Below are 26,280 nucleotides of genomic sequence, written 5' to 3'. Positions count from 1 at the left end.
TCAAAGAGATAAAAAGCAAATGGATCAGAAAAAGTATTGACGTGATGAAAATAAAATTCTATGAAAAGAAATAGCTAAATATTTCAGGTAAAAAGTAACAATGTATTCCAGGGAAAGTAATTCAAAATTATTTGTACCAAAACACACAGAACTTAAAGGATATAAAGAAAATAGTCACCAGCTCTCCAAGCCAATAAGAAAGTAATTCACTGGAAGTGGGATAAAATAACTACAGTACTGTACTTTCTAATAAAAACATTCAGTCCCAGCGAAAATGACTAAAGTCTACAAAGTTTTGAAATAAATTGTTATTCGAGAGATAGTACACCCATTCAGATTATTTAGGTGATAAAAACAACAGACAATCATTCCTTAACAATTAAGAATTTAGGAAATAATGCCCCACGAGAACATGTTAAAAAACTACTCCATTAGGAAATTAAGCAAAAGACTTCAGAAATGGAGGTCACTGGTAAAAGAACTAGTAGAGTGCACTGAATCAAATTAAATTAAAAAACCAAGGAATTTCAAAATACAGGAATACAAGAAATGATTTAACTTTAAAACATTATAAATTCATATTGATGCTAAAAAAATAAAGTTTAAAGTTTAATACTCTTAGGATAAAAATTATTAGTAAACTAGAAATAGTATCCAAAACTTAAAGCAAAAATCACATTTGAGAAATTTCATAAGCAATTTCCATTAAAGTCAGGAATGTAACAAAGTTTCTATCATTGCTTCTATTTATCTCTATATTGTAGTTTTCAGGCAATATAATAAAACACTCATAATCACATAGTGAAACAAGAAATATGAGGTTAAAGAACTAAAAAGAGACAAAATTATCCTTGTTTATAGACAATATGATTGTCTACAAAGGAAATACGAAAGAACCATGAGGCAAACTATTAGAACTATATTTACTAAAATTAAATCAACAATAACAAAAAACAGAAGCTTTTATAATTAATAAATTAGAAAAAGTTTCCTTATACAATAACAGGGCTATAAGGTACCTACAAATAAATCTAACAAGAGATGGATGTCATCTTTACGGGAAAAAATGATAAAATTGTACTAAAGGATATATAGAACACCTGAATAAAGAAATATGCCATTTTCATATATGACAACAGTAAAATACTAAAATAGCAATTTTCTTCTAAACTAAACTATATTCAATGCAATTCCAATCAAAATTCCTATAGTTTTTTTTATTATGAAACTGTGGTGTTAGTCGTGTTTGACTCTGTGATCCCATGGACTGTGTAGCCCACCAGGTTCCTCTGCCCGTGGGATTCTCCACACAAGAATGCTGGAGTTGCCATTACCTTCTCCAGGGGACCTTCCCAACCCAGGGATCGAACCCAAGTCTCCGACATTGCAGGCAGATACTTTACCATCTGAGCCATCTGGGAAGCCTGCTATAAAATGGAAGGTGACACAAAAATCTACTTAAATGACTGAAGGCAACTTTAAGTAAGGAAAGAGCAATACAGTGAAAAACAACTGAAGAAAAGAGAATGCAAGACAATGCATGACTTTGTAGGTCAAAAATGAAAATTTTGGTCTCTAAGAGCAATGAGAAGTGAATAGTGATTTTAAAACAAGTAAGATGAGTTTGTCTAAAGCGTGCAAAAAATGTATCGGAGAGGCTTAAAAGACAACCTGGAATGTCACTGAAAATGACACAGTATAGACCTAACAAACATTCTCTTCTCCAAAACAGCATAAAAACACTGGCCAAAAAAAGTTAGAATCAGCTTTTTTAGAACTCTGGAAATTAACCAACAGCTTAACAGCAGTCCAGGGAGCATTTATCCAAGAACAGCTGAATCTTGGTAAGAACTCCATGGTGTTTTAACTTATCCTATTTCCATCACCCCCTCCCTAGTACCATGGTAGCCTAAAAACAAGAGACTACAATCATAGCAGAAAAATCAGCAGTCTGGCAGCCACTACAGAGGGCAAATGAGGTTCTTTCAAAACCCTATCCAAGAGAATTATTGGAACTGTCTGATGATCCCTGGAAGATGCCACTCAAAGGCTGTTTTTATTTAACTTGACAAGAGTTGCTGTTATAAAACGGCCTTTTCCCTAGAGGTATCTGTCAAAAACAATGAAACACAACTGTTGAATATCAGGGTAGCCTGAGGCAGTGGGTAACAGTTTTAATAGTCAGGGAAAACAATGTGTTATGGTTAAGCAAAAAGCTTAAAGCAGAACAGAAAGTCCACTGGGACTTTGAAATCTCCAAAATCTTTCTGGGGATCATGAAGACCACATGCATACACAGACCTCTGTGCATGATCAGGAAAGACCTGAGAAGGTCCTACACTCTCAAGACTGATCTTGAGGACTGACATGAGGCTCTGTACAAGCAAAAGCGAAGGCTAAGGCAAAGTTGTAAAATGCCTGGTTATGTACTGAAGGCAGATTGGAGACCTATTAGTTATAGGTATTTAAGGAAGTCTGTCAAGTCATTAGTTGACCACTAATGTAACCAAGCAGACTTTGGTGGCCACATACAACAAACACAGACTCAAAGAATTAGTCTAGACAATCACTACACAAAAAACAAAAATAGCAAAAAATCAACAAACAAACAACAAACCTTGGGAACAGGGGCAGCTTTGATTGCAGAGCTGCCATTTTCTATTATTCTAAATTTTCAATTTTCAACCCAAAATTATGAGACAGACACATAAACAAGAGAGTACGATTCACACACAGAATAAAGCCTTCAATGAACTAAAGGAAACTATGTCTAAAGAACTAACGTGTGAAGAAGTGAAAATGAAAGTCGCTCAGTTGCGTCCAGCTCTCTGTGACCCAATGGACTAAGCAGTCCATGGAATTCTCCAGGCCAGAATGTCTCACCAGATAGAGAATACCAATTAAAAAAAAAATTACTTTAAAGCAAAGAAACAAACCAAACCAACCTCAGGAGTTGAAAAATACAACAGTGCTTCTGAATTATATTTCAGACCAAAGAAGATAGAAATAAAACAAAACCCTCAGCCATGTGTCAACATAATTTGGCAAAAAACTCATAGATTTAACCAGAGATTCACAAAATAACTTTAGATCTAAGAGGATTCATGATTAACACTCCATTTCTTTCCTAGAAAAGAACAAAAACTCCTACTTCACTCATCTTCTTAACCTGGATTAGCTTAGCCACTTCTGTAACGCTCTTATCTTACTGGAGGATAAAATAAGGAGAATAGAGTTCTCTTGCTGTGGCTCCCACTCCTAACAAAATTATATCATTTAAAGCTGCCCTTTGCTCTCTTCTTGCATTTCCTTATATTTCTATTTCACTCATGGATAACAGGTTAAAAAATGAATTCTTGGCAAAATGACACATTTACTTAAAATCTTTGCTTATACTGTTATTACATATTAATATATTCAGTATCATGAATTTCTCAGAATTCAGTTTAGTAGCAAATGATAAAAGTGAAAAAAATTCTTAGCCATCATTAAAATAACTCCAATTTCCTGCCATTTTCACAAATAATATGCTTTGTCATGTCTATATAACTCATTTTATTTGAACTATACTAGACTACCTCCAGAGAAATAGGAAATTTCAAGATTGATAAACAGTGAAAAATGCAATTATAATGTTCAGAGAATAAACTTCTAACATTTTTTACCATCAGCAAGCCAAACAGGCTTCCAACTAAAATAAATTCATTTTTCATTAAGAAAAACAGACCTATGAAGACTACTTATTCAAGAAAGTGTTTTTAAAATATTGAAATTAAAGTGTTGAAAGACAAATAGGCATAACTCTCCCAGACTTCAGAATGTATATATATATTCCACATCTATTCAGACATTTCCCCAAAGAAGACACTCAGATGACTGGTAGGCACATAGAAAGACACTCAACAGTGCTAAATATTAGAGAAATGCAAATCAGAACTACAACGAGGTACCACCTCACACCAACCAGAATGTCCATCATTAAAAAGTCTATAAGTAACAAATGTTGTAGAAGGAAAAGGAAACCCTTCTCATACTGTTGGTGGGAAAACAGTATGGAGATTCTTCAAAAAACTAAAAGAGTTGCCGTATGATCCAGCAATCCCACCTCTTTGCACATACTCAGACAAAATAATAATTCAAAAAGATACAAGCACCTCTATGTTCATAGCAGCACTATTTACAATAGGCAAGACATGGAAACAACCACAATGTTCACCAATAGATGAATGGATAAAGAAGATGTGGAATACACACACATGCGCACACACACACACACACAGGAATACTACTCACCCATGGAAGAAAATGATGAATGGATAAAGATGTGGAACACACACACTGGAGTATTACTCACCCATGGAAGATGTGGAATACACACACACACACCACACCATACACACACACAGAGAAATACTACTCACCCATGGAAGAAAATGAAATAATGCCATTTGCAGCAACGTGAATGGACCTAGAGCTTATCACACTAGGCAAAGTCAGAAAGCCAAATACCACATAACATCACTTATATGTGGAATCTAAAATACAATACAAATCAACATATCTACAAGACAAAAACAGACTCACAGATATAAAAAGTGGTTGCCTAGAGGGAGGAGTAGGGGAGGAAAAGAATGGGAGTTTGGAATTAGTAGAGACAAACATATATAGAGTGGATAAACAACAATGTATATAGCACAGTATCCTGTGACAAAGCATAACGGAAAAGAATATGAAAAAGAATATACGTGTGTGTGTGTGTGTGTGTGTGTGTGTGTGTGTGTGTGTAATTGAGCCACTCTGTTGGACAGAAGCAGTTAACACAGCATTGTAAATCAACTATCAGTTCAGTTCAGTTGCTTAGTCGTGTCCAACTCTTTGCGACCCCATGAATCGCAGCATGCCAGGCCTCCCTGTCCATCACAAACTCCCGGAATTTACTCAAACTCATGTCCATCCATCCAGCCATCTCATCCTCTGTTGTCCCCTTCTCCTCCTGTCCCTAATCCCTCCCAGCATCAGGGTCTTTTCCAATGAGTCAACTCTTCACATGAGGTGGCCAAAGTACTGGAGTTTCAACTTCAGCATCAATCCTTCCAATGAACACCCAGGACTGATCTCCTTTAGGATGGACTGGTTGGATCTCCTTGCAGTCCAAGGGACTCTCAAGAGTCTTCTCCAATACCATAGTTCAAAAGCATCAATTTTTCGGCGCTCAGGTTTCTTCACAGTCCAACTCTCACATCCATACATGACCATTGGAAAAACCATAGCCTTGAATAGACGGACCTCTGTTGACAAAGTAATGTCTCTGCTTTTTAATATGCTATCTAGGTTGGTCGTCACTTTCCTTCCAAGGAGTAAGCATCTTTTAATTTCATGGCTGCAGTCACCATCTGCAGTGATTTTGGAGCCCCAAAAAATAAAGTCTGACACTGTTTCCACTCTCTCCCCATCTATTTCCCATAAAGTGATGGGACCAGATGCCATGATCTTAGTGTTCTGAATGTTGAGCTTTAAGCCAACTTTTTCACTCTCCTCTTTCACTTTAATCAAGAGGCTTTTTAGTTCACCTTCACTTTCTGCCATAAGGGTGGTGTCATCTGCATATCTGAGGTTATTGATATTTCTTCCGGCAGTCTTGATTCCAGGTTGTGCTTCTTCCAGCCCAGTGTTTCTCATGATGTACTCTGCATATAAGTTAAATAAGCAGGATGACAATATATAGCCCTGACATACTCCTTTCCTGATTTGGAACCAGCCTGCTGGTCCACGTCCAGTTCTAACTGTTGCTTCCTGACCTGCATACAGGTTTCTCAAGAGGTGGGTCAGGTGGTCTGGTATTCCCATCTCTTTCAGGATTTTCCACAGTTTATTGTGATCCACACAGTCAAAGGCTTTGGGATAGTCAATAAAGCAGAAATAGATGTTTTTCTGGAACTCTCTTGCTTTTTCAATGATCCAGCGGATATTGGCGATTTGATCTCTGGTTCCTCTGCCTTTTCTAAAACCAGCTTGAACATCTGGAAGTTCACGGTTCACGTATTGCTGAAGCCTGGCTTGGAGAATTTTGAGCATTACTTTACTAGCGTGTGAGATGAGTGCAACTGTGCGGTAGTTTGAGCATTCTCTGGCATTGCCTTTCTTTGGAATTGGAATGAAAACTGACCTTTTCCAGTCCTGTGGGCACTGCTGAGTTTTCCAAATTTGCTGGCATATTGAGTGTAGCACTTTCACAGCATCATCTTTCAGGATTTGAAATAGCTCAACTGGATTTCCATCACCTCCACTAGCTTTGTTCGTAGTGATGCTTTCTAAGGACCACCTGACTTCACATTCCAGGATGTCTGGCTCTAGGTGAGTGATCACACCATTGTGATTATCTGGGTCTTGAAGATCTTTTCTGTACAGTTCCTCTGTGTATTCTTGCCACCTCTTCTTGCTATCTTCTGTTTCTGTTAGGTCCATACCATTTCTGTCCTTTCTAGAACCCATCTTTGTATGAAATGCTCCCTTGATATCTCTAATTTTCTTGAAGAGATCTCTAGTCTTTCCCATTCTATTGTTTTCCTCTATTCCTTTGCATTGATAGCTGAGGAAGGCTTTCTTATCTCTCCTGGCTATTCTTTGGAACTCTGCATTCAAACGGGAATATCTTTCCTTTTCTCCTTTGCTTTTCACTTCCCTTCTTTTCACAGCTATTTGTAAGGCCTCCTCAGACAACCACTTTGCCTTTTTGCATTTCTTTTCCATGGGGATGGTCTTGATCCCTGTCTCCTGTACAATGTCACAAACCTCCGTCCATAGTTCATTAGGCTCTCTGTCTATCAGATCTAGTCCCTTAAATCTATTTCTCACTTCCACTGTATAGTCATAAGGGATTTGATTTAGGTCATACCTGAATGGTCTAGTGGTTTTCCCTACGTTCTTCAATTTAAGTCTGAATCTGGCAATGAGGAGTTCATGATCTGAGCCACAGTCAGTTCCTGGTCTTGTTTTTGCTGACTGTATAGAGCTTCTCCATCTTTGGCTGCAAAGAATATAATCAATCTGATTTTAGTGTTGACCATCTGGTGATGTCCATGTGTAGAGTCTTCTCTTGTGTTGTTGGAAGAGGGTGTTTGCTATGACCAGTGCGTTCTCTTGACAAAACTCTTATTAGCCTTTACCCTGCTTCATTCTGTACTCCAAGGCCAAATCTGCCTGTTTCTCGACTTCCTACTATACTTCAACACAATTTTTAAAAAAGGAAGTAGTGAAAGCAATGAAAACATGTCATGTAATCCAGTAAATTGCAAATGTTTCTAACTTTGGGAATATATAACTATGAAAGTGAAAGCATTAGTTGTTTGGTCATGTCTGACTCTTTGCAACTCCATGGCCTTCTCCAGGCAAGAATATTGGAATGGGCTGCCATTCCCTTCTCTGGGGATCTTTCTGACCCAGGGATCGAACGTGGGTCTCCTGTACTGCAGACAGATTCTCTACCATCTGAGCTACCAAGGAAGCCCATAACCATAGTCACATTTTTTTTTTTTAAAAGCACTGATTTCCTTCTGTTCTCAAAAATTATAACAATGGAATAAACACAATTTTGAAAAAAGAAAAAAGCTCATACTATCACTAAAAAATTCCCTCAGATCAATTTTCACTTATTTTCTGCTTATCTATGCATACAGTTTTCTACAACCACATATATTCAATTTTATATTCTACTTATTTCATCTTATTTCATGCTTTTAAATAGTTCCAGTACTCTCTCTTATTATGCCTTCTCAGATTAAATGTGTTATTTCCTTTCATATTTTAATATGATTTGGAAGCTAAGTATCTTACAGGAAATTCTTAAAGTCCACCATAAATTTTTCTTAAAAAATATTTTTCAACAGGAAAATACAGAAAAGCATAAAAAAAATCACTTGTAAGTCCACCAAAGACAACTACTATTAATATTCTGAAATGATTTCTTTACTCTTTTTTCCTTTCATTTTATTCGTAACAATTTTGTACAGACATTGTACCTCACTTTACTTAGCCATGCTTTCACTGTTGGAAGTTGGACTGGTTCTAGGTTTCTACTATCATAAACAACTCTGAAATAAAGACTTCTGTTTACCTATAAATCTTTAATACAAATTTCTGACCATGTCCTCAGGAGAGAATTTTAGAAAGGAAAATACTGGCACAGCTTCCACCTTCTGATTGATACAGTGGGTTAAACATACCTGACCCTTAAAGGACTGATACAAATTGCAAAATTGTTTTCTGAAAGGGGCACTGATTTACATCAACAAAATTTTGAATTTTCAAATTTCCCATTTCATCAAAATTTTGCCATATCATTTTCAAAAGTATTATCTATATTAGTTTTTTAAAGGCAGCTTATTGCTGCTCTTATTTACACTTCTTAGATATAGTTAAGATTAAATATTTTTATTGCTTATTAGATATTTCTGTTTCTTCTATACCTTATGTGTTTTCCAGTTTTCTCTGGGGGTTTTGGTGTTTTTCTTATAGTTTTTATAACTGCTTTATATTTTATGAAAATGAAAGCTTAACCTATAAAAGGACTACCTGGTTTCTGAGTATTCAAAGTGCAATTATTATCATCCACCATTTATCTGACATGTTTGGTAAATATTAAAAAAAAAAAACTAAATAAACTTGAGTTATTGTTTTAAAGAGATCCAGAAGTTTTGTATCTTTATCCAACAGCAACAATTCTCAGGTGGTATGAATCATATCTCTTCATGGCATTGAGTTATATTGCAAAACTGGATCTCACGAGAATATCATTATCTAGAAATAAGTATTTCAATTGCCAAGACTAAAAGGAAAATTCATTATATTCTGTGAAATGAGCAAGCATTTATCACAGAAATATCTAAAAGGAAGTTTCATATTTTAACTTGTCATGCAACATCTATTTTAATCACTAACCACTTTAAAACACTTGTGAAATACTTGTTGTCAGAAGTACTTCGGATAATTGTATATATCAGTGGACAGCAAGTACAGCTAAATTTCAGCTATCCCCCCTTCTGTAAATAAAGTTTTATTAGAACACACTAGTCAAGCTCATTCATTTACATGTTATCTAATGGCTACTTTCAAACTGTGAAAGCAAAGTTGAGCACTTAGCTTGTAAAACCTAAAGTGTCTACTATCCGGCTCTTTACAACACAGCTAAAACATCTGAGTAAATAATTTTACTCATTCTTTGAAGTCAGCACAGATAGATCTTAACTCCTGGAGCTCATACTCTTGCACAGTGTAAAACTTGTATGCAAATAACTTACAATGTAAGGTATAAAAAGCTAAGTGCTCTAAGAATGATAAAGAGTGTCAGAAAAAACGAAGTGTGTTTCCAGTGGGGAAAGTCTTGAAGGAGGCAGCTTTTGCACTGGGTTTTAAAAGATGGCTATAATTTGAAATATAGGATGGAAACACTTCCAGTGTGAAGAAAAGTAGAGTTGTAAAAAAAATACAAACATGACAGTGTACTCTGCATGGAGAAACACAGGAGAAAACGCCAATGAGCATTTTGAAGCCAAAGCACAGGGAAGGCTGTCAGTGTCAAGAAGTTTAGATTTTAAATACATTCAGGTTCAAAAGCAAGGAAGTAACAGTGATTAGAACTGTTTTAGGCAGCTCAATCTATCAACAGTATTTGAAATGAATGTGAGGAGAGAGAGGTGATAAGAAACTAATTATAAAGCTATTAAAATAATTCATGACAGAAGTGATAAAGGTGGTAGCAATGGGACTGGAATAAAGAATTGGAAAAACAGAAAATAAACACATTAGCACCAGAGCAAAACTACTCAAACACTTATGACCAGATAACAGCATTTGGGTACACTATAAACCTTACTTATAGGGGCTTCCCAGGTGGCCCAGTGGTAAAGAACCTGCCTGCTAATGCCGGAGACACAAGAGACTCGGGTTCGATCCCTGAGTCGGGAAGATCCCCTGGAGAAGGAAAAGCCAACCATCCCCAGTATTCTTGCCTGGGAAATCCCATGGAAAGAGGAGCCTGGTGGGCTACAGTTCATGGGGTCGCAAAGAGTCGGATGTGACTGAGCACCTGAGCACACATACATAAACCCACTTATATGGGGTAAAAACTCTTCATCTCCTCTCCATTTGAACAAAATGATAACTGTCTATTTAGTTCTGCTAACTTCAAAAAGAGGGACTATTTAAGTAATAATTTAAAGTGCTAGACTACCACTTTCTCCCATTTTTAAACTAACTCTGGATACCAGAACATATTAAAACAGATTTCATTTGGTAGGGCCCCCTCTGCTGGACCACTGAAAGAAAAGTCTGATCTAAAATTTGGGTTCTTAATTGCTTCTGTGGAATTGATGAAAACAAGAATAGTTGGATTTGCTTTGGAAGCTCATCAGGTGTATCAAATGCCCTCTTCAGGAGGGGAACCATATAATATCTTTCCCTGTCTTTTCCAAAATAGGAATAACTTTATTGTTGCTTAAACTGATTAATTTTAAAGAAGAAAGTTTTAGACTCACGGACACAGAGAACAGACTTGTGGTTGCCAAGGGGGAGGGGAAGTGGGGGAGAAATGGACAGGGAGTTTGGGATCAGCAGATGCAAACTATTATACAGACAATAAATAAACAACAAGGTCCTATTGTATAGCACAGAGAACTAGATTCAATAGCCTATGATAAACCATAATGCAATATGAAAAAGAATGTGTATATAGATATATATGTAAAACTGAATCACTCTGCTGAACAGCAGAAATTCACACAACATTCTCAATCAACTACACGTCAATGAAATAAATTTTTAAAAAAGAGTTTATATTCAAAGCTTACTAACATTTAAATAATATGTGAGGATAAACTGGAATTCAACACATTTTTTTGGCTGCATGGCATGGCTTGTGGGATCTTAGTTCCCTGAAGAGGGGTCGAACCTGGGCCCTCAGCAGTCAAAGAGAAAAGTCCTAACCAGTGGACCACCAAAGAATTCCCCTAGACTGATTTTCTATAGGTAAAGAAATCATGCTAAGGAACAGTTTTATATTCTTTGCTCATTAAGAATTAAACTGCAGCTCCTCCATCAGTAGGCTTCTGACTGGGCTCTATCAAAGAGATACCAAGATAGCATATTGGAGGGTAGAAGAATGGGATACGACTAGTATTTCTCCCTGCCTTTCACTCTAAGACTGAATCTTCCCTGTGGCTTCAACTCCTTTTAGAAAAGTTCAGTTCCCACCAAGTAATCCTAGCCCCCGGCCTCCAGAACCCAACTCTTACTTGTATCTCTCCATTTATCAACTTCTTGCTTTTTACTACTGCTAATCTTTGGGCTGGGCTTCCCAGGTGGCTCAGTGGTCAAGAATCCACCTGCCAATGCAGGAGACACAGATTCGATCCCTGGGTGGGGAAAGATCCCTTGTAGAAGGAAACAGCAACTCACTTGCCTGGGAAATCTCATGGCCAGAGGAGCCTGGCGGGCTACAGGCCAGGGGGTTGCAGAAGAGTCAGCCACAACTTAGCGACTAAACAACAACAAACTCTGTGTTGCTTCACCATCTCTTGTAGCTTCTCAAGTCTTCAATCACCCACGTAACCAATTCTCTGCATTAAAGTCCCTCTATGCAAAAGGAAGGGGGACAGAAAGGAAGAGAAAAATGGTTCTAGGCCTTTCTTTTCTGACTATACAGTACCCACTGTCCAGCTACCACTAGGCTCATCTCATAATGGAAAAGAAACAGTAATCATACAAGTCAACTTTCTAGATCACCTGTACAAACCCATCCTTCTCAAATTAGAGCAATGCTTCTTTATATTACATGGGTATGCCAGGATAATTTATGTGAAACCTCAAGATAAGCATGTCATATTTTTCTGTTGTGTCCACAGTGATTTTAAAAATTACTTGTACATTAAATTTTTTTTTGACATTATTGACTACGCCAAAGCCTTTGACTGTGCGGATCACAACAAACTGAGGAAAATTCTTAAAGAAATGTGAATATCAGACCACCTTACCTGCCTCCTGAGAAATCTGTATGCAGGTCAAGAAGCAAGTTAGAACCGGACATGGAACAGTAGACTGCTTCCAAATTGGGAAAGGAGTACGTCAAGGCTGTATATTGTCACATTGCTTATTTAACTTACATGCAGAGTACATCATGTGAAATGCTGGGCTGGATGAAGCACAAGCTGAAATCAAGACTGCTGGGAGAAATATCAATAACCTCAGATATGCAGATGACACCACCACCCTTATGAGAGAAAGTGAAGAAGAACTGAAGAGCCTCTTGATGAAAGTGAAAGAGGAGAACTTTAAAAATTAAAAAAAAAAAAAAATGCCTAGACAACATATTAAAAAGCAGAGACATTACTTTGCTGACAATGGTCTGTCTACTCAAAGCTATGGTCTTTCTAGTAGTCATGTGTGGATGTGAGAGTTGGGACTATAAAGCTGAGCACCAAAGAATCAACGCTTTTGAACTGTGGTGTTGGAGAAGACTCTTGAGAGTCCCTTGGACAGCAAGGAGATCAAGCCAATCAATCCTAAAGGAAATCAGTCCTGAATATTCATTGGAAGGACTGATGCTGAAGCTCCAATACTTTGACCACCTGATGTGAAGAACTGAATCACTGGAAAAGACCCTGATGCTGGGAAAGATTGAAAGCAGGAGGAAAAGAGGACAACGGAGGGTGAGATGGTTTGATGGTGTCACCAACTCGATAGACATGACGTTGAGCGAGCTCTGGGAGTTGGTGACGGACAGGGAAGCATGGCATGCTGCAGTCCATGGGGTCACAAAGAATCAGACACCACCGAGCAACTGAACTGACTGAATGTACATTAAAACAAACCACAAGGGTACTGTCAATTCAATGGGGAAGAGCCTTCAATAAATGGTGTTGAGACAAGTGGATATCCTTCCACATGCAAAGAATGAAATGAAACCCCCTATCTCCTATCAAATACAAAATTTATCTCAAAATTACCACAGATGTAATTTGAAGAACTAAAACTACACAATTCTTAGACAAAAGCATATGCATAAACCTTGACCTTGGATTAAGCAATGGTTTCTTAGGTAATGACACCAAAGCAGTAACAACTGAAGGAAAAAAATATACCTGACTTCCTCAAAATTGAACTTTTGTACTTCAAAGGACATTGTCAAGAAAGTGAAAGGACAATCCACAGAATGGGAGAAAATATTTACAAATTACATCTAATAATTTATTCTTGCCTGGAGAATCCTATGGACAAAGGGGCCTGGCAGGCTACAGTCCACGGGGTCACAAGAGTTGGACATGATTTAGCAACTAAACCACCACCACCACCAAGTGATCTGTACCTAGAACATACAAAGAAATCTTACAACTCGTAGCAAAATAACAAATAACCCAATTAAAACCTAGGGGGGAAAAAAAAAAACTAGGCAAATTATACCAACAGACATTTCTCTAAAGATGATACATAAATGGCCAAAATCATAGGTCATCATCAAAATGCAAATCACAACCACAATGAGATAGTTGTCTGGGGCAGAATATGGGAAAGTAAATTAACTGCAAAGAAGTATGAAAGAACTTTCAGGGAAGAGCGAAATGTTTTACATCTTGACTGGTGGCTCAGATGGTAAAGAATCCGCCTGCAACAAAGGAAATCTGGGTTCAATCCCTGAGTCAGGAAGATTCCCTGGAGAAAAGAATGGCAACTCACTCCAGTAATCTTGTCTGGAGAATTCCATGGACAGAGCAGGCTGGTAGGCTACAGTCCATGAGGTTGCAAAGAGCTGGACGTGACTGAGCAACTAACACTTTCACTTTGAGGCATATGCATTTGTCAAAAGTCATCAACCTGTACACTTAAAATCCATGAATTTCATATTTTACACATCTGGAAGGGTGCACTTATTTTGATATGCTTGTTAAGAACTGTGGGCTTCACAGAAAAACACTGCTTTGGCTGCTAAAACACAGAATGTTCATATTAGATGTTATTATTGTAGTTTTATCAATGCTAACTTTATATACTACCATAACTACACTGAGTAATTACATCTAGCAAATACTGAATAACTACAAAAGTCGTCTCACAAGAAACTATTCTGCTGATAAAAATTTCTAGGAAATTGGTGACATCTCAATAGCTTATTTCCTAGGATCTTTACACCAACAATTCTGTTCTATCAGCATTAGTTGTGTGAAATTACTTTGTCTAGCTGCTCAAAAATAGCTGAAATTCATAGCTGTTGAAAGAAAATCTCTTGGATTATCCATGTATCACTTACCAAAGGGAAAAAAAACCACCAATGGAGCTTTCTTCTTTAAATATTCCTCTGATACTTCTGTAAATTATGCTACAGATACACTGTACTAACAAAACATTTGAAGCAAGCAAAGATATCAAATGCACAAGTTCAATTTAAAAACAAAAACATTTCCAACAATGCAGTAGAAAAAGTTTCCCTTACCTCATCATCATCATCATCAGAATCATTCCCAAACACTGAAGGTTTTTGCAAAACAGGGTGCAACTGCTGTGCTTTCTTTGGCAAAATAAGCCCATACCTGCATATTTTTTGTTTTGAAATAGAAATCACACCATTATATTTAAATGTTAAAACACTAATACATCCACTACCTCTTCCGGAGGAAGCTACCAAGTCAAAACATGTCACAGAGCTTAAGATCACATAACCCTGGTTCTGATTTTCAACGATCTAAAAGCTTCAAAATGCACTAAGATTTTTAAACTATTATTCTACGTCAAGGAAGAGAAGTGAATGAAGAGTTCGGAAGTTGTAGATAGTGAAACGATAAGGAAAGTTTAAATTACCTTGTGACCTAACAAGAGTCAAGAAAACATTCCCCCCCCTCCCCCCTGCCCTTACTGGGTATATATCATTTTAAAGAAGTTATTAAATAAAGATTAATGCCATCCATTAAAATTTTTTAAAGATTATATTAACTGAGAAACCCAAGTAGTTATGGGGCAAATTCCCATTACATTTTATAAAGCTCACGTGCTTTGTCTTGGAGCACCTGAAAGAACCATCCCATCAAACCCAACTCAATTGGTTTCTCACGTTTGGGCCTTTAAGATGCATATATAACGGGAAGCCGCATCACAACTGAGGATTATACATCTAAGGTAAAGCTTCCAAAAACATGTAACATTTTTCTTCTGCGGCAACGTATACCCCAATTCCCTATGTGCCTACCCTTTTTTTGTGGCTTCTCAGCACAACATTCCTAAACCGAGAAGGGAGGGCGGGAATCAGAACTTGAGCTGCCAAGGAGAACAAGGCCCTCTAAAACCAGGAATTGTCTCTCTTCTCATTTCCCCTGAAAGCATCCAACCGGGGAGAAACTCAAGCGCGGGGTAGGAAGCAAGACTGAGGGGCCTCAGACCGAGCTTTTGGAAAATAGAAAAGTCTCGCTCTCTGCCCCTCAGCCTAACTTCCTTTATTTCCTCACAAGTTTCTCCCTCAAACTTCGGGCTTCCATCCTGCAAAATGTGTGGGGGGATGGGAATATATGTTCCTCGGGATTTCTCGCTTTCCCCGCCTCTATCCCTGACGACACAGCCCCTTCACTTCCAGCGCACTTCTACTCCTCGACCAAAGACACAGTCGCCGTAGTACCTCACTCCCCACTCTGACCCTAACTCCCGGATCACTCACTGCCTGCCCGGAATCGCCATCTTGCTCCCGTCTCCGCTGAACGTGGCCGACGCCGACGTAACGCTGATGCAGACGCTGGTGTCATCACGCGAATTCTCGCGGGGCTTTGGCCGGCCCAGAACTCGCCTAGCTCCTGGGTTTGACTTTGGGTTACTTCCGCATTGCTGGGAATGGAGTCATTTGCTTTGGGAATTGTTTGAAAACCGACGGATTGCCTCGAAATCAGTGGTAAGAAAGGAATAACAACAACAACAAAAAAAAAAGGAATAACAAAATTTTAGGCCAGTGGTTCCAAGAGTGTGGTCCCGGGAATTGGCATCCCCCGGCAATTTGTTAGAAATGGAAATTTTCTGGCTCTGTTCCGTACCTACGGAATCAGAAACGCTGGGATGGGCCCAGAAATCTGACTTTTAACAAGTCCACCAGATAATCCTGATACTCAAGTTTGAAAACCAATACCCTAGGCTGTCGAGTGTTTTTTGTGTTTTTTTACCCCCTGAGGTGTTCAGCGTAAGTATCCTGGATGGGAAAGATTCCCTGGAGGAGGAAATGGCAACCCACTCCAGTATTCTTGGCTTGGAAAATTCCATGGACAGAGCAGCCTGGTGGACTACAGTCCAGGGAATCGCAAAGGATCGGACATGACTGAGCACGCACCCATTCCTGGCTTAGGGTAACTTGATAGAGGATGAAAATCCATACGCTAAGTATATTACTATTGGACAGTAGTGATGAATATCGATACTATATAGTGCCACTGGGTATAGAAAGTAAAGTCATACATGATATTAAAAAAAAATTTAGTCACCATTTCACGTGTGAACCCACTCTTTGTCGGCCCATGCCAAACGTACAGCAGTCGAAGAGATCTTGTGAACTGCCGACAGGACGTTTAAACCTCCAAGTGTAGTTGTGGATTTGTCTATTTCCCCTTTTACTCAGGTCAGGTTTTGTTTCACCTACTGCATTTTGAAGTTTTGTTATTAGACACTTGGGCTTCCCTTGTGGCTCGAATGGTAAAGAATCTGCCTGCAATGCTGGAGACCCAGTTTCAACCCCTGGGTGGGGAATATCCCTTGGAGAAGGGAATGGCTACCCACTCCAGTATTCTTGCCTGGAGAATTCCATGGACAGAGGAGCCTGGCGGGCTACATCCTCGAGGTAGCCAAGAGTCGAAGGCGACTCAGCGACTAACTTTCCCTACTACATATTTAAACATTTAGAGTTGTTGTGTCCTTTTATGTTGGCCCCTATACCATTAAGAAATGATCCTCTTTATTTCTTTTTATCTACTTTATCTAATATTAGTATTTATAACCAGCATTGGTTTTTAGCATAGTATATGTTTTCCCATCCTTTTACTTTTAACCTATTTTAATCAATTTGTGTCTTTTCATATAATACATAACTTTTAATATAAAGTGGAACTCTTGTTGGTAGCATATTGTTGGGTGTTGCTTTTTATCCATTATGGCAATTTTTTCCTTTTAAGTTGGTATTTAGAACATTTTCATTAACGCAAGTATTAGTGTAGTTGCAGTTTGTTTTTCCTTTTTCCTGTCTGTTCTTTGTACCCACCTCTGCCACCTTCCCCTTGACTTTGGATTAATCAATAAATTTTTATGACTTAGCTTAAGATTTTTATTCAACTTCTTTGTTGGTTTATTGGCCATACTTGGCTTTTTTTTTTCTTTTTGCCAAGGTTTTGCTTTAAGGTTTCTAGTATACATCTTTATCACAAGCTATCTTCAAGTAACAATGTACCACTCAAAAACTTTAAAAAGTATACTTCCAATTTCCCTGTCTGAAACTTTGTGCTGTATTTTGTCGTGCATTTTACTTGTAACAATGTTATAAATGCACAATAAATTATTATTTGTCTTTAAACAATTACCCTTTGAAAATATTTTTAAATAAGAAAAATATGTTATTCCACATGTTTACCATGTCTTGTTTCTTGGTATCTTTGTGTAGATCTTTGTATCTTTGTGTAGTATAATTTTTTTTTTTTAAGCAGGAAGGGGTGGAGTAGTGGAAGGAGGAATTGGATGAAGATGGTCAAAGGATACAAAGTTCCAGATAAATAAGTATTTGGATGTAGTGTAGAACATGATTAATATAATTGACTTGCTGTATGTTATATATGAAAGTTGCTAACAGAGTAAATCCTAAGAGTTCTCATCATAAGGAAAAATAGTTTTTATTTTGTATTTATGAGATGATGGCTGTTCACTAAATTTACTGTAATCTTTTTATAATGTATATGTCAAATTATTATGCTATACACTATAAACTTATACAGGGCTGTATATTAATTGTATCTCCATAAAACTAGAAGAAAAAAGTTAAAAGAATCCACACATGTTCTATTAACTGTCAGAACAATGACATCATCACACATCAAGAAGCCTCTGGAAGGTTTTCTTGCACACTGTTGTGAGGGTGAGAGTGAAAAAGGCAAATAAATAATGTCGTAGCGTTGTTAGAAATATAGTTTTGACCTGGAAAATCCCAAAAGTGTTTTAGGGACCTGCAGGAGTCCACAAACCACAATTTAAGATCCACTCTTTTAAAATGAATTAATGCTGAAACATACTATTTATATATTTATATTTATATAAACATAACATACTATTATAGGAATTATATAACTTTGCATATAGGAATGTGCTGAATGTCTTTCCCCCCCCCCCCCAAAGTGATTAGGGTGAGGCCAGACAGAAGCCAGATGTGAAATCTTGGGGCACAGTGTAATAAAAGGAGATATGTATATATATATATATATATATATATATATATATATATACACATACATGGACTTCTCTGGTGGTCCAGTGGTTGAGAATCCACCTGTCAGTGTAGGGTACACAGGTTCAATCCCTGGTCTGGGAAGATCCCACATGCCACGGGGCAGCTAAGCAAACGCCACAACTACTGAGCACACACAGTGCATCTGCTGCAGCCCCAGGGCCCTAGAGCCTTGCTCCACAGCAAGAGAAGCCACTGTGATGAGAAACCCATACACTGTAACTAGAAAGTAGTCCCCACTCACCATGCAACTAGAGAAAGCCCATGGACAGTGATGAAGACCCAGCACAGCCAAAAATAAAAATGAAAAAAGAAAAAATATAGAGAGAAACATATGTTGCTTTCTGCCCCTGATTCCTGGTACAGATCTCCTAAAACCCTTGTGATTCCCTGAATAATAAAAGCACGAAGAGCGACTTCTGTTTTGATATTTGATCTTTGACCCTAGTCCCTGGTTCTCTGGGTGATAGGGTTTTTGTTTCAGTGAGGTAACCCTGGATAGCATCGGATGGGAGCTTATCACCAGAGAGACCACACCATAATTAGAAGCTTGGAATTTTCTTTCTCACCGGTATCCTGAGGGAAGGGGAGAGGGCTTTTAAACCAAATTAATGATTGGTCTTGCCTATATAATGAAGTCTCCATTAAGAAAACCCAATATATGGAATTCTGAGAGCTTCTGGGTTGGTGAAAATATCCAACTGCCGTGAGGATGGTGCACCCCAACTTGATGAGGACAGAAATACCCTTCCTGACCTCACCTATATATCTCTTTCTGGTTGTTTACATGTATACTTTATCATACCCTTTATATAATAAATGTGTCAGCATGAAAAAAATAATTATAAGTTACTACATGGCTAAGTCCTAAATAAGCATACATGATCACGATAATGCAAACACTGAATAAGCAACTATTCTGATCTAAATTACAAGGTAGTTGGATAGAACAAAGGAGTAGGAAGTGTGTGTGTGTGGGGGTGGGGGGGATGCACACGCTGAGAAAGGAGCTAAATCTCTATTGCATTCTAGGAGGTTAATAAATCCTGCCAAATTCAGGAAAAAAAAAAAAAAAAAACATGCCACATGGCATGTTATTTTGCAACATGGAGGTGCATGTCAAAACTACAGCCAAAACAGGTTGGCAAACTTCTTGTGCAAAAGGTCAAATAGGAAATCTTTAGATTTTATGGGTCAGAGGTCTCTGGCAGCTACTCAACTCTGCCCAGGGGTATGAAAGAAGTCACAGACAATTTGGGCACGACTTTTCCGATAAAACTATCATGACAGGCAACTGGCTAGATTTAGCTTGTCCTATTTATTAACTCTTGAGCTAAAAGAATTGAAAATAGTTGACTCAGAAGCAAGGAAAATAGGGGTAAGGTGGAGCTGGGAAATGCTCTGGTTTTGACAGACCTTTTATGACAGAGGATTCCTTAAACTATGAGCATGTGTTACTTTGCTTAAAATAAAAAGAATCAGAAAAGGGTAAATAATAAAGCTCCCCCTGCCTGGGCTATCTGCTTCTTAAAGAGACTGGGTGGAGAATTAGTTACACAAAATTATAGGCTCAATATCCTATATAATTCAAGCTTCTAAATTGGAATATTGGATTCTGTATTCTCTTATTGCCTACAGGCTGTTGTAATGAAGCACTTGTGAGGTTTTCCCAAAGCTAGAGGTCTGATTTCTCAGTGTTGCAGAGAGTTTGAGTTCTTCAATTATTTAGCCTGGTTTGCAGCAGGGCTGGTAGTTGCTACAGTGGATCAGAGACTTGAAGAAGTCTTCTAATATTTTGAACCTGTATATGGGATCTTTAATGGGGGAAGTTGTAATGAGAGAAGCAGAGTAAGCCAATAAAAGGCAGCATCATCACTCCCATACTTCTGTTACACAGCAGAGAATTCTGTCTTGACTTACAGAGATAAGACTTCAAGCACGGAACAGTCAAGTAGACTTGGATGTGAGACAACTGTAGGACCCTCAGCACCCAAACTTAAGGATCTTGATTTAACTTTTTGACACTAGTATTACTTATCCCGACTCTTTCATTCTCTGCTTCCTTTTGTGCCCACTCTTCCCTAATCGACTACAGTTGACTCTGGAACAGCAGGTTTGAACTTCTTGGCTCTACTCACACATGGATTTTTTTTTTTTCAATAAATACATACTAGATAACTACAGATCCATGGTTAGTTGAATCCCCAGAGGCAGAAGGCTGACTAAAGTTGTACATGCATTTTTGACTGCACATTGGGTGGTTCACCCCTAACTCCTGTGTTGTTCAAGAGTCAACTGTACACACTATTCTCAACCTACAGGTTCAGCTAACTTGTGGTGTCTGGATGACAGCATGCTTCAATTTGTTGAAGGCCTATCGTGACATTTTTGGCCTCTCTTAAAAAATACCCTTCTAGACACTGCTCTATTGTTATTTCCCAGTTTGGTTTGTCAGTGGTTTGGGTGCTTTTTATATTAGACTATTTCACAAATTGGGCTCCCTTTGGCAAGTGGTCAACCCCAATTCAAACAGCTGTGGCTACACAGAGTCAGGGTCATATGGAACAAAACTTGGCCATCTCAAGTGCTTCACCAGTTATGATCTGCGGGCAGGACAGTTTAAGCTCAGGCAGGAGACTGAGCAGAGGTAAAATAGGGTAATGACTAGGAGATTGAACAGCCACCAAGGGGAATTACAATACCTACAGGAGAAAGAAATAGGCAATATTTAATTAATTGATCTTGTCTGTTGAGAGGTCTTTATAATAAGATCACGTGGGGGAGAGCAGGAGAACAGAGTTAAGGATGATGTAGGGTGGGGTTACGGCTTCCCAGTGGCGCTAGTAGTAAAGAACCTGCCTGCCTAATGCAGGAGATGTAAGAGACATGGGTTCGATACCTGGGTGAGGAAGATATGGAGGCGGGCATGGCAACCCACTCCAGTATTCTAGCCTGGAGAATTCCATAGACAGAGGAGCCTGGAAGGCCACAGTTCATAGTGTAACACAGTCAGACACAACTAAAGCAACTTAGCACGCATGCAGGGTGGGATTAGGTGGGAGTGACATTGCATAAAAACCTTACAGAAGAGGAATGAAAAGTCTCTAAATTACCTACAAAGGGTCTTCTGAGTCAGTAATTGAGATTGTCTGTAGAATTAAGGGCTACTAGTTGCTTGATCACATTTAGATTAGAAAGGAATGGGAAGTCAGTCTCAAGAGACCACATATAATTCTTTTTTTTCCACATATAATTCTTTTTATATAAAATATCCAGAATAGACAAACCCATAGGAAAAACAAGATTTGTAGTTGCCTAAGACGAGTGGCATCACTCCAGTTAGAAGAAATGGAGTAGCCATCATGGTCAATAAAAGAGTCCGAAATGCAAGTACTTGGATGCAATCTCAAAAATGACAAAATGATCTCTGTTCGTTTCCAAGGCAAACCATTCAATATCACAGTAATCCAAGCCTATGCCCCAACCAGTAATGCTGAAGAAGCTGAAGTTGAACGGTTCTATGAAGACCTACAAGACCTTTTAGAACTAACACCCAAAACAGATGTCCTTTTCATTGTAGGGGACTGGAATGCAAAAGTAGGAAGTCAAGAAACACCTGGAATAACAGGCAAATTTGGCCTTGGAGTACAGAATGAAGCAGGGTAAAGGCTAATAGAGTTTTGTCAAGAGAACGCACTGATCATAGCAAACACCCTCTTCCAACAACACAAGAGAAGACTCTACACATGGACATCACCAGATGGTCGACACCAAAATCAGATTGATTATATTCTTTGCAGCCAAAGATGGAGAAGCTCTATACAGTCAGCAAAAACAAGACCAGGAACTGACTGTGGCTCAGATCATGAACTCCTCATTGCCAAATTCAGACTTATATTGAAGAACGTAGGGAAAACCACTAGACCATTCAGGTATGACCTAAATCAAATCCCTTATGACTATACAGTGGAAGTGAGAAATAGATTTAAGGGACTAGATCTGATAGACAGAGTGCCTGATGAACTATGGATGGAGGTTCGTGACATTGTACAGGAGACAGGGATCAAGACCATCCCCATGGAAAAGAAATGCAAAAAGGCAAAGTGGTTGTCTGAGGAGGCCTTACAAATAGCTGTGAAAAGAAAGGAAGTGAAAAGCAAAGGAGAAAAGGAAAGATATTCCCATTTGAATGCAGAGTTCCAGAGAATAGCCAGGAGAGATAAGAAAGCCTTCCTCAGCTATCAATGCAAAGAAATAGAGGAAAACAGTAGAATGGGAAAGACTAGAGATCTCTTCAAGAAAATTAGAGATATCAAGGGAATATTTCACACAAAGATGGGTTCTAGAAAGGACAGAAATGGTATGGACCTAACAGAAGCAGAAGATATCAAGAAGAGGTGGTAAGAATACACAGAAGAACTGCACAAGAAAGATCTTCACGAAGGTCCCAGATAATCACAATGGTGTGATCACTCACCTAGAGCCAGACATCCTGGAATGTGAAGTCAAGTGGGCCTTAGAAAGCATCACTACGAACAAAGCTAGTGGAGGTGATGGAAATCCAGTTGAGCTATTTCAAATCCTGAAAGATGATGCTGTGAAAGTGCTACACTCAATATGCCAGCAAATTTGGAAAACTCAGCAGTGCCCACAGGACTGGAAAAGGTCAGTTTTCATTCCAATCCCTAAGAACGGCAATGCCAAAGAATACTCAAACTACCGCACAATTACACTCATCTCACATGCTAGTAAGGTAATGCTCAAAATTCTCCAAGCCAGACTTCAGCAATACGTGAACCGTGAACTTCCAGATGTTCAAGCTGGTTTTAGAAAAGGCAGAGGAACCAGAGATCAAATCACCAATATCTGCTGGATCATTGAAAAAGCGAGAGAGTTCCAGAAAAACATCTATTTCTGTTTTATTGACTATGCCAAAGCCTTTGACTGTGTGGATCACAATAAACTGTGGAAAATCCTGAAAGAGATGGGAATACCTGACCACCTGACCTGCCTCTTGAGAAACCTGTATGCAGGTCAGGAAGCAACAATTAGAACTGGACATGGAACAACAGACTGGTTCCAAATAGGAAAAGGAGTACATCAAGGCTGTATATGGTCACCCTGCTTATTTAACTTACATGCAGCGTACATCATGAGAAACGCTGGGCTGGAAGAAGCACAAGCTGGAGTCAAGATTGCTGGGAGAAATATCAATAACCTCAGATATGCAGATGACACCACCCTTATGGCAGAAAGTGAAGGTGAACTAAAAAGCCTCTTGATGAAAGTGAAAGAGGAGAGTGAAAAAGTTGGCTTAAAGCTCAACATTCAGAAAACTAAGATCATGGCATCTGGTCCCATCACTTCATGGGAAATAGATGGGGAAATAGTGGAAGCAGTATCAGACTTAATTTTTGGGGGGCTCCAAAATCACTGCAGATGGTGATTGCAGCCATGAAATTAAAAGATGCTTACTCCTTGGAAGGAAAGTTATGACCAACCTAGATAGCATATTAAAAAGCAGAGACATTACTTTGCCAACAAAGGTCCATCTAGTCAAGGCTATGGTTTTTCCAGTGGTCATGTATGGATGTGAGAGTTGGACTGTGAAGAAAGCTGAGCACCGAAGAATTGATGCTTTTGAACTATGGTGTTGGAGAAGACTCTTGAGAGTCCCTTGGACTGCAAGGAGATCCAACCAGTCCATCCTAAAGGAGATCAGTCCTGGGTGTTCATTGGAAGGACTGATGCTGAAGCTGCAACTCCAGTACTTTGGCCACCTCATGCAAAGAGTTGACTCATTAGAAAAGACCCTGATGCTGGGAGGGACTGGGGGCAGGAGGAGAAGGGGACAACAGAGGATGAGATGGTTGGATGGCATCACCAACTCGATGGACATGGGTTTGAGTAAACTCCAGGAGTTGGTGATGGACAGGGAGGCCTCGGTGCTGCGATTCACAGGGTCGCAAAAGTCGGACATGACTGAGCGAATGAACTGAACTGAACTGAAGACTGGAGTGAGAAAAATGGGGAGTATTGTTAAAGATATGGGGTTTTTTATGGGGGGATGAAAATCATCTGAAATTATTGCGAATAATTCCACAATTATGTGAATATACTAAAAACCATTTAGTTGTACACATTAAGTATGTGAATTTTATAGTATATGTGTTATATTTCAATAAAGCTGTTAAAAGCTTCAATAGGAGCTTCCGATTGAATTCCAATATCATTGTCTTGAAACATTTATTTTGTTCCTGGACCATGAAAAGCTGTAATTATTAATATAAAAGAAAGTGATATGGAAGGTCTGCAGTATGCAGTGTCATTGTTACCTATAAGCTGTAAAGAAAGCTAAAAAAATAACCAGTTAACCAAGTCTGAGCTTTTGAAGTATATGTAAATACAAGTTAATCAGTAAATCTACTGAGTCAAATAAATAGATTTAACCATAAACCAACACCTAAATTTTTGTCAAGTACAGATAACATCCTCTTCACTAAAAAAATAAGTATCTGGTGTCAAGGGATAGGATTTTACTTAAATGATAGTTAAATAAATTCAAGCAATCCACCATGTTGGTTGCTTAATTTTAAAGTAGTTTCCAGGGACTTGCCTGGTGGTCCAGTGGCTAAGACTCCACACTCCCAATACAGGGGACCCAGGTTCAATCCTTGGTCAGGGAACTAGATCCCATGTGCCATAAGTAAGAGTTCACATGTCGCGACTCAAGATCCCTCATGCCAAAACTAAGACCTGGGGCAAGCAAACAAATAAATAGATTAAAAGTAAATAAAGTCATTTCCAAAAGAATGATAGCACAATTGTTAGCCTAGTGAAGTTTGGAAAGTGTTGATGAAATATCTAGCGTACTGCCAAGAGCAATAAAATAGAAATTGACATGTGAAGTTGCTCAGTCCTATGTGACTCTCTGGGATTCCATGGACTGTAGCCTACCAGACTCCTCTGTCCATGGCATTTTCCAGGCAAGAGTACTAGAGTGGGTTACCATTTCCTTCTCCAGGGAATCTTTTCGACCCAGGGATCGAACCCAGCTCTCCCACATTGAGGGCAAGTGCTTTACCCTCTGAGCCACCAGGGAAGCCCAACAGGACACGTGGGTGCCCCTTACTCATTGTAACCTAGCTAACTCATTCTTTGAGCTTATTTCCTCGTTTATAAAATGGGGATAATCATATTGAGTCTGCCAACCGTGAAGGTTGGGGAGGATCAGATGAGCTAGGATGTGAAAATACTTCAAGTTAAAATATCATGCAGATGTGTGATATTTGTTATCATTAAGCTGCATGCCATTTAGTTATTAATAACCTAATTCCCATCAAGATGGATCAACAGGTCACAATCTGCAAAAATTTTCCCTCCTTGCTGCCTAAAATGCTATTTGTATTCACAGTGGACCTCTTAAAAGCTTGTTCTGAAGCCATCAGAGTGTGTGGCTATCAGTTTAATATCTTCAAGAACATTGTTCCTAGAAATGTTGCAGCAAATGCCCTGAAAAGCTCACTTCCAAATATGAAACAGGCTTATAGGTTAAAACTGGGCATGGGACCAGCCAAGAGATGAGGGCTGGTAAATAACACTGCCATCTTATCACCGAAGGTTCAAAAGGGATCTTCAATCTCAAATTATAAGATGTTTGGAACGCATTACATTTTGTCAACCAAATAAAGAAAATGAAGTTTAATTTCCCAAATTTTATTAAAAATGGACTCTGTCATCAGATATCTTACTACAAAGATGAAATCTTACAGCAGGGCAGT

The 26,280-nt window shown here is 38.6% G+C and overlaps 2 protein-coding genes across 5 annotated transcripts in view; both read right to left on the bottom strand.

Moving 5' to 3' along the window:
* NSRP1 (nuclear speckle splicing regulatory protein 1) overlaps positions 1 to 15,795 on the bottom strand; it is a 43,596-nt gene extending 27,801 nt beyond the window's left edge. For 2 of the 4 annotated variants that reach the window (XM_061142994.1, XM_061142995.1), the window contains exons 1-2: positions 15,230 to 15,375; positions 14,480 to 14,576 (exon numbers count right to left, since the gene is read on the bottom strand). Coding sequence is in view for 1 of the 4 variants with exons in the window: in XM_061142993.1 (XP_060998976.1) it covers positions 14,480 to 14,576; positions 15,692 to 15,711 (117 nt within the window). In the remaining 3 variants the exon portion in view is untranslated. Of the gene's footprint in view, positions 1 to 14,479; positions 14,577 to 15,229; positions 15,376 to 15,691 lie in introns of those variants that run through there. The other 2 variants (XM_061142993.1, XM_061142996.1) reach the window with 2 other exon arrangements.
* On the bottom strand, positions 5 to 8,364 carry LOC133057003 (uncharacterized). Its single transcript, XM_061142997.1, has 2 exons — positions 5,799 to 8,364; positions 5 to 5,687 (listed from the first exon to the last, which is right to left on the bottom strand). Exons 1-2 carry the CDS (start codon positions 6,748 to 6,750, stop codon positions 5,044 to 5,046), a joined length of 1,596 nt encoding a protein of 531 aa, XP_060998980.1. The 5' UTR covers positions 6,751 to 8,364; the 3' UTR covers positions 5 to 5,043.
* Positions 15,796 to 26,280: the final 10,485 nt, after the last annotated feature.

The sequence above is a fragment of the Dama dama genome, chromosome 5 (genome assembly GCF_033118175.1).
Source record: "Dama dama isolate Ldn47 chromosome 5, ASM3311817v1, whole genome shotgun sequence".
Taxonomy (NCBI): domain Eukaryota; kingdom Metazoa; phylum Chordata; class Mammalia; order Artiodactyla; family Cervidae; genus Dama; species Dama dama.
The sequence above is the reverse complement of the archived record's forward strand: the minus strand, read 5'-3'. Positions and strand labels throughout refer to the sequence as shown.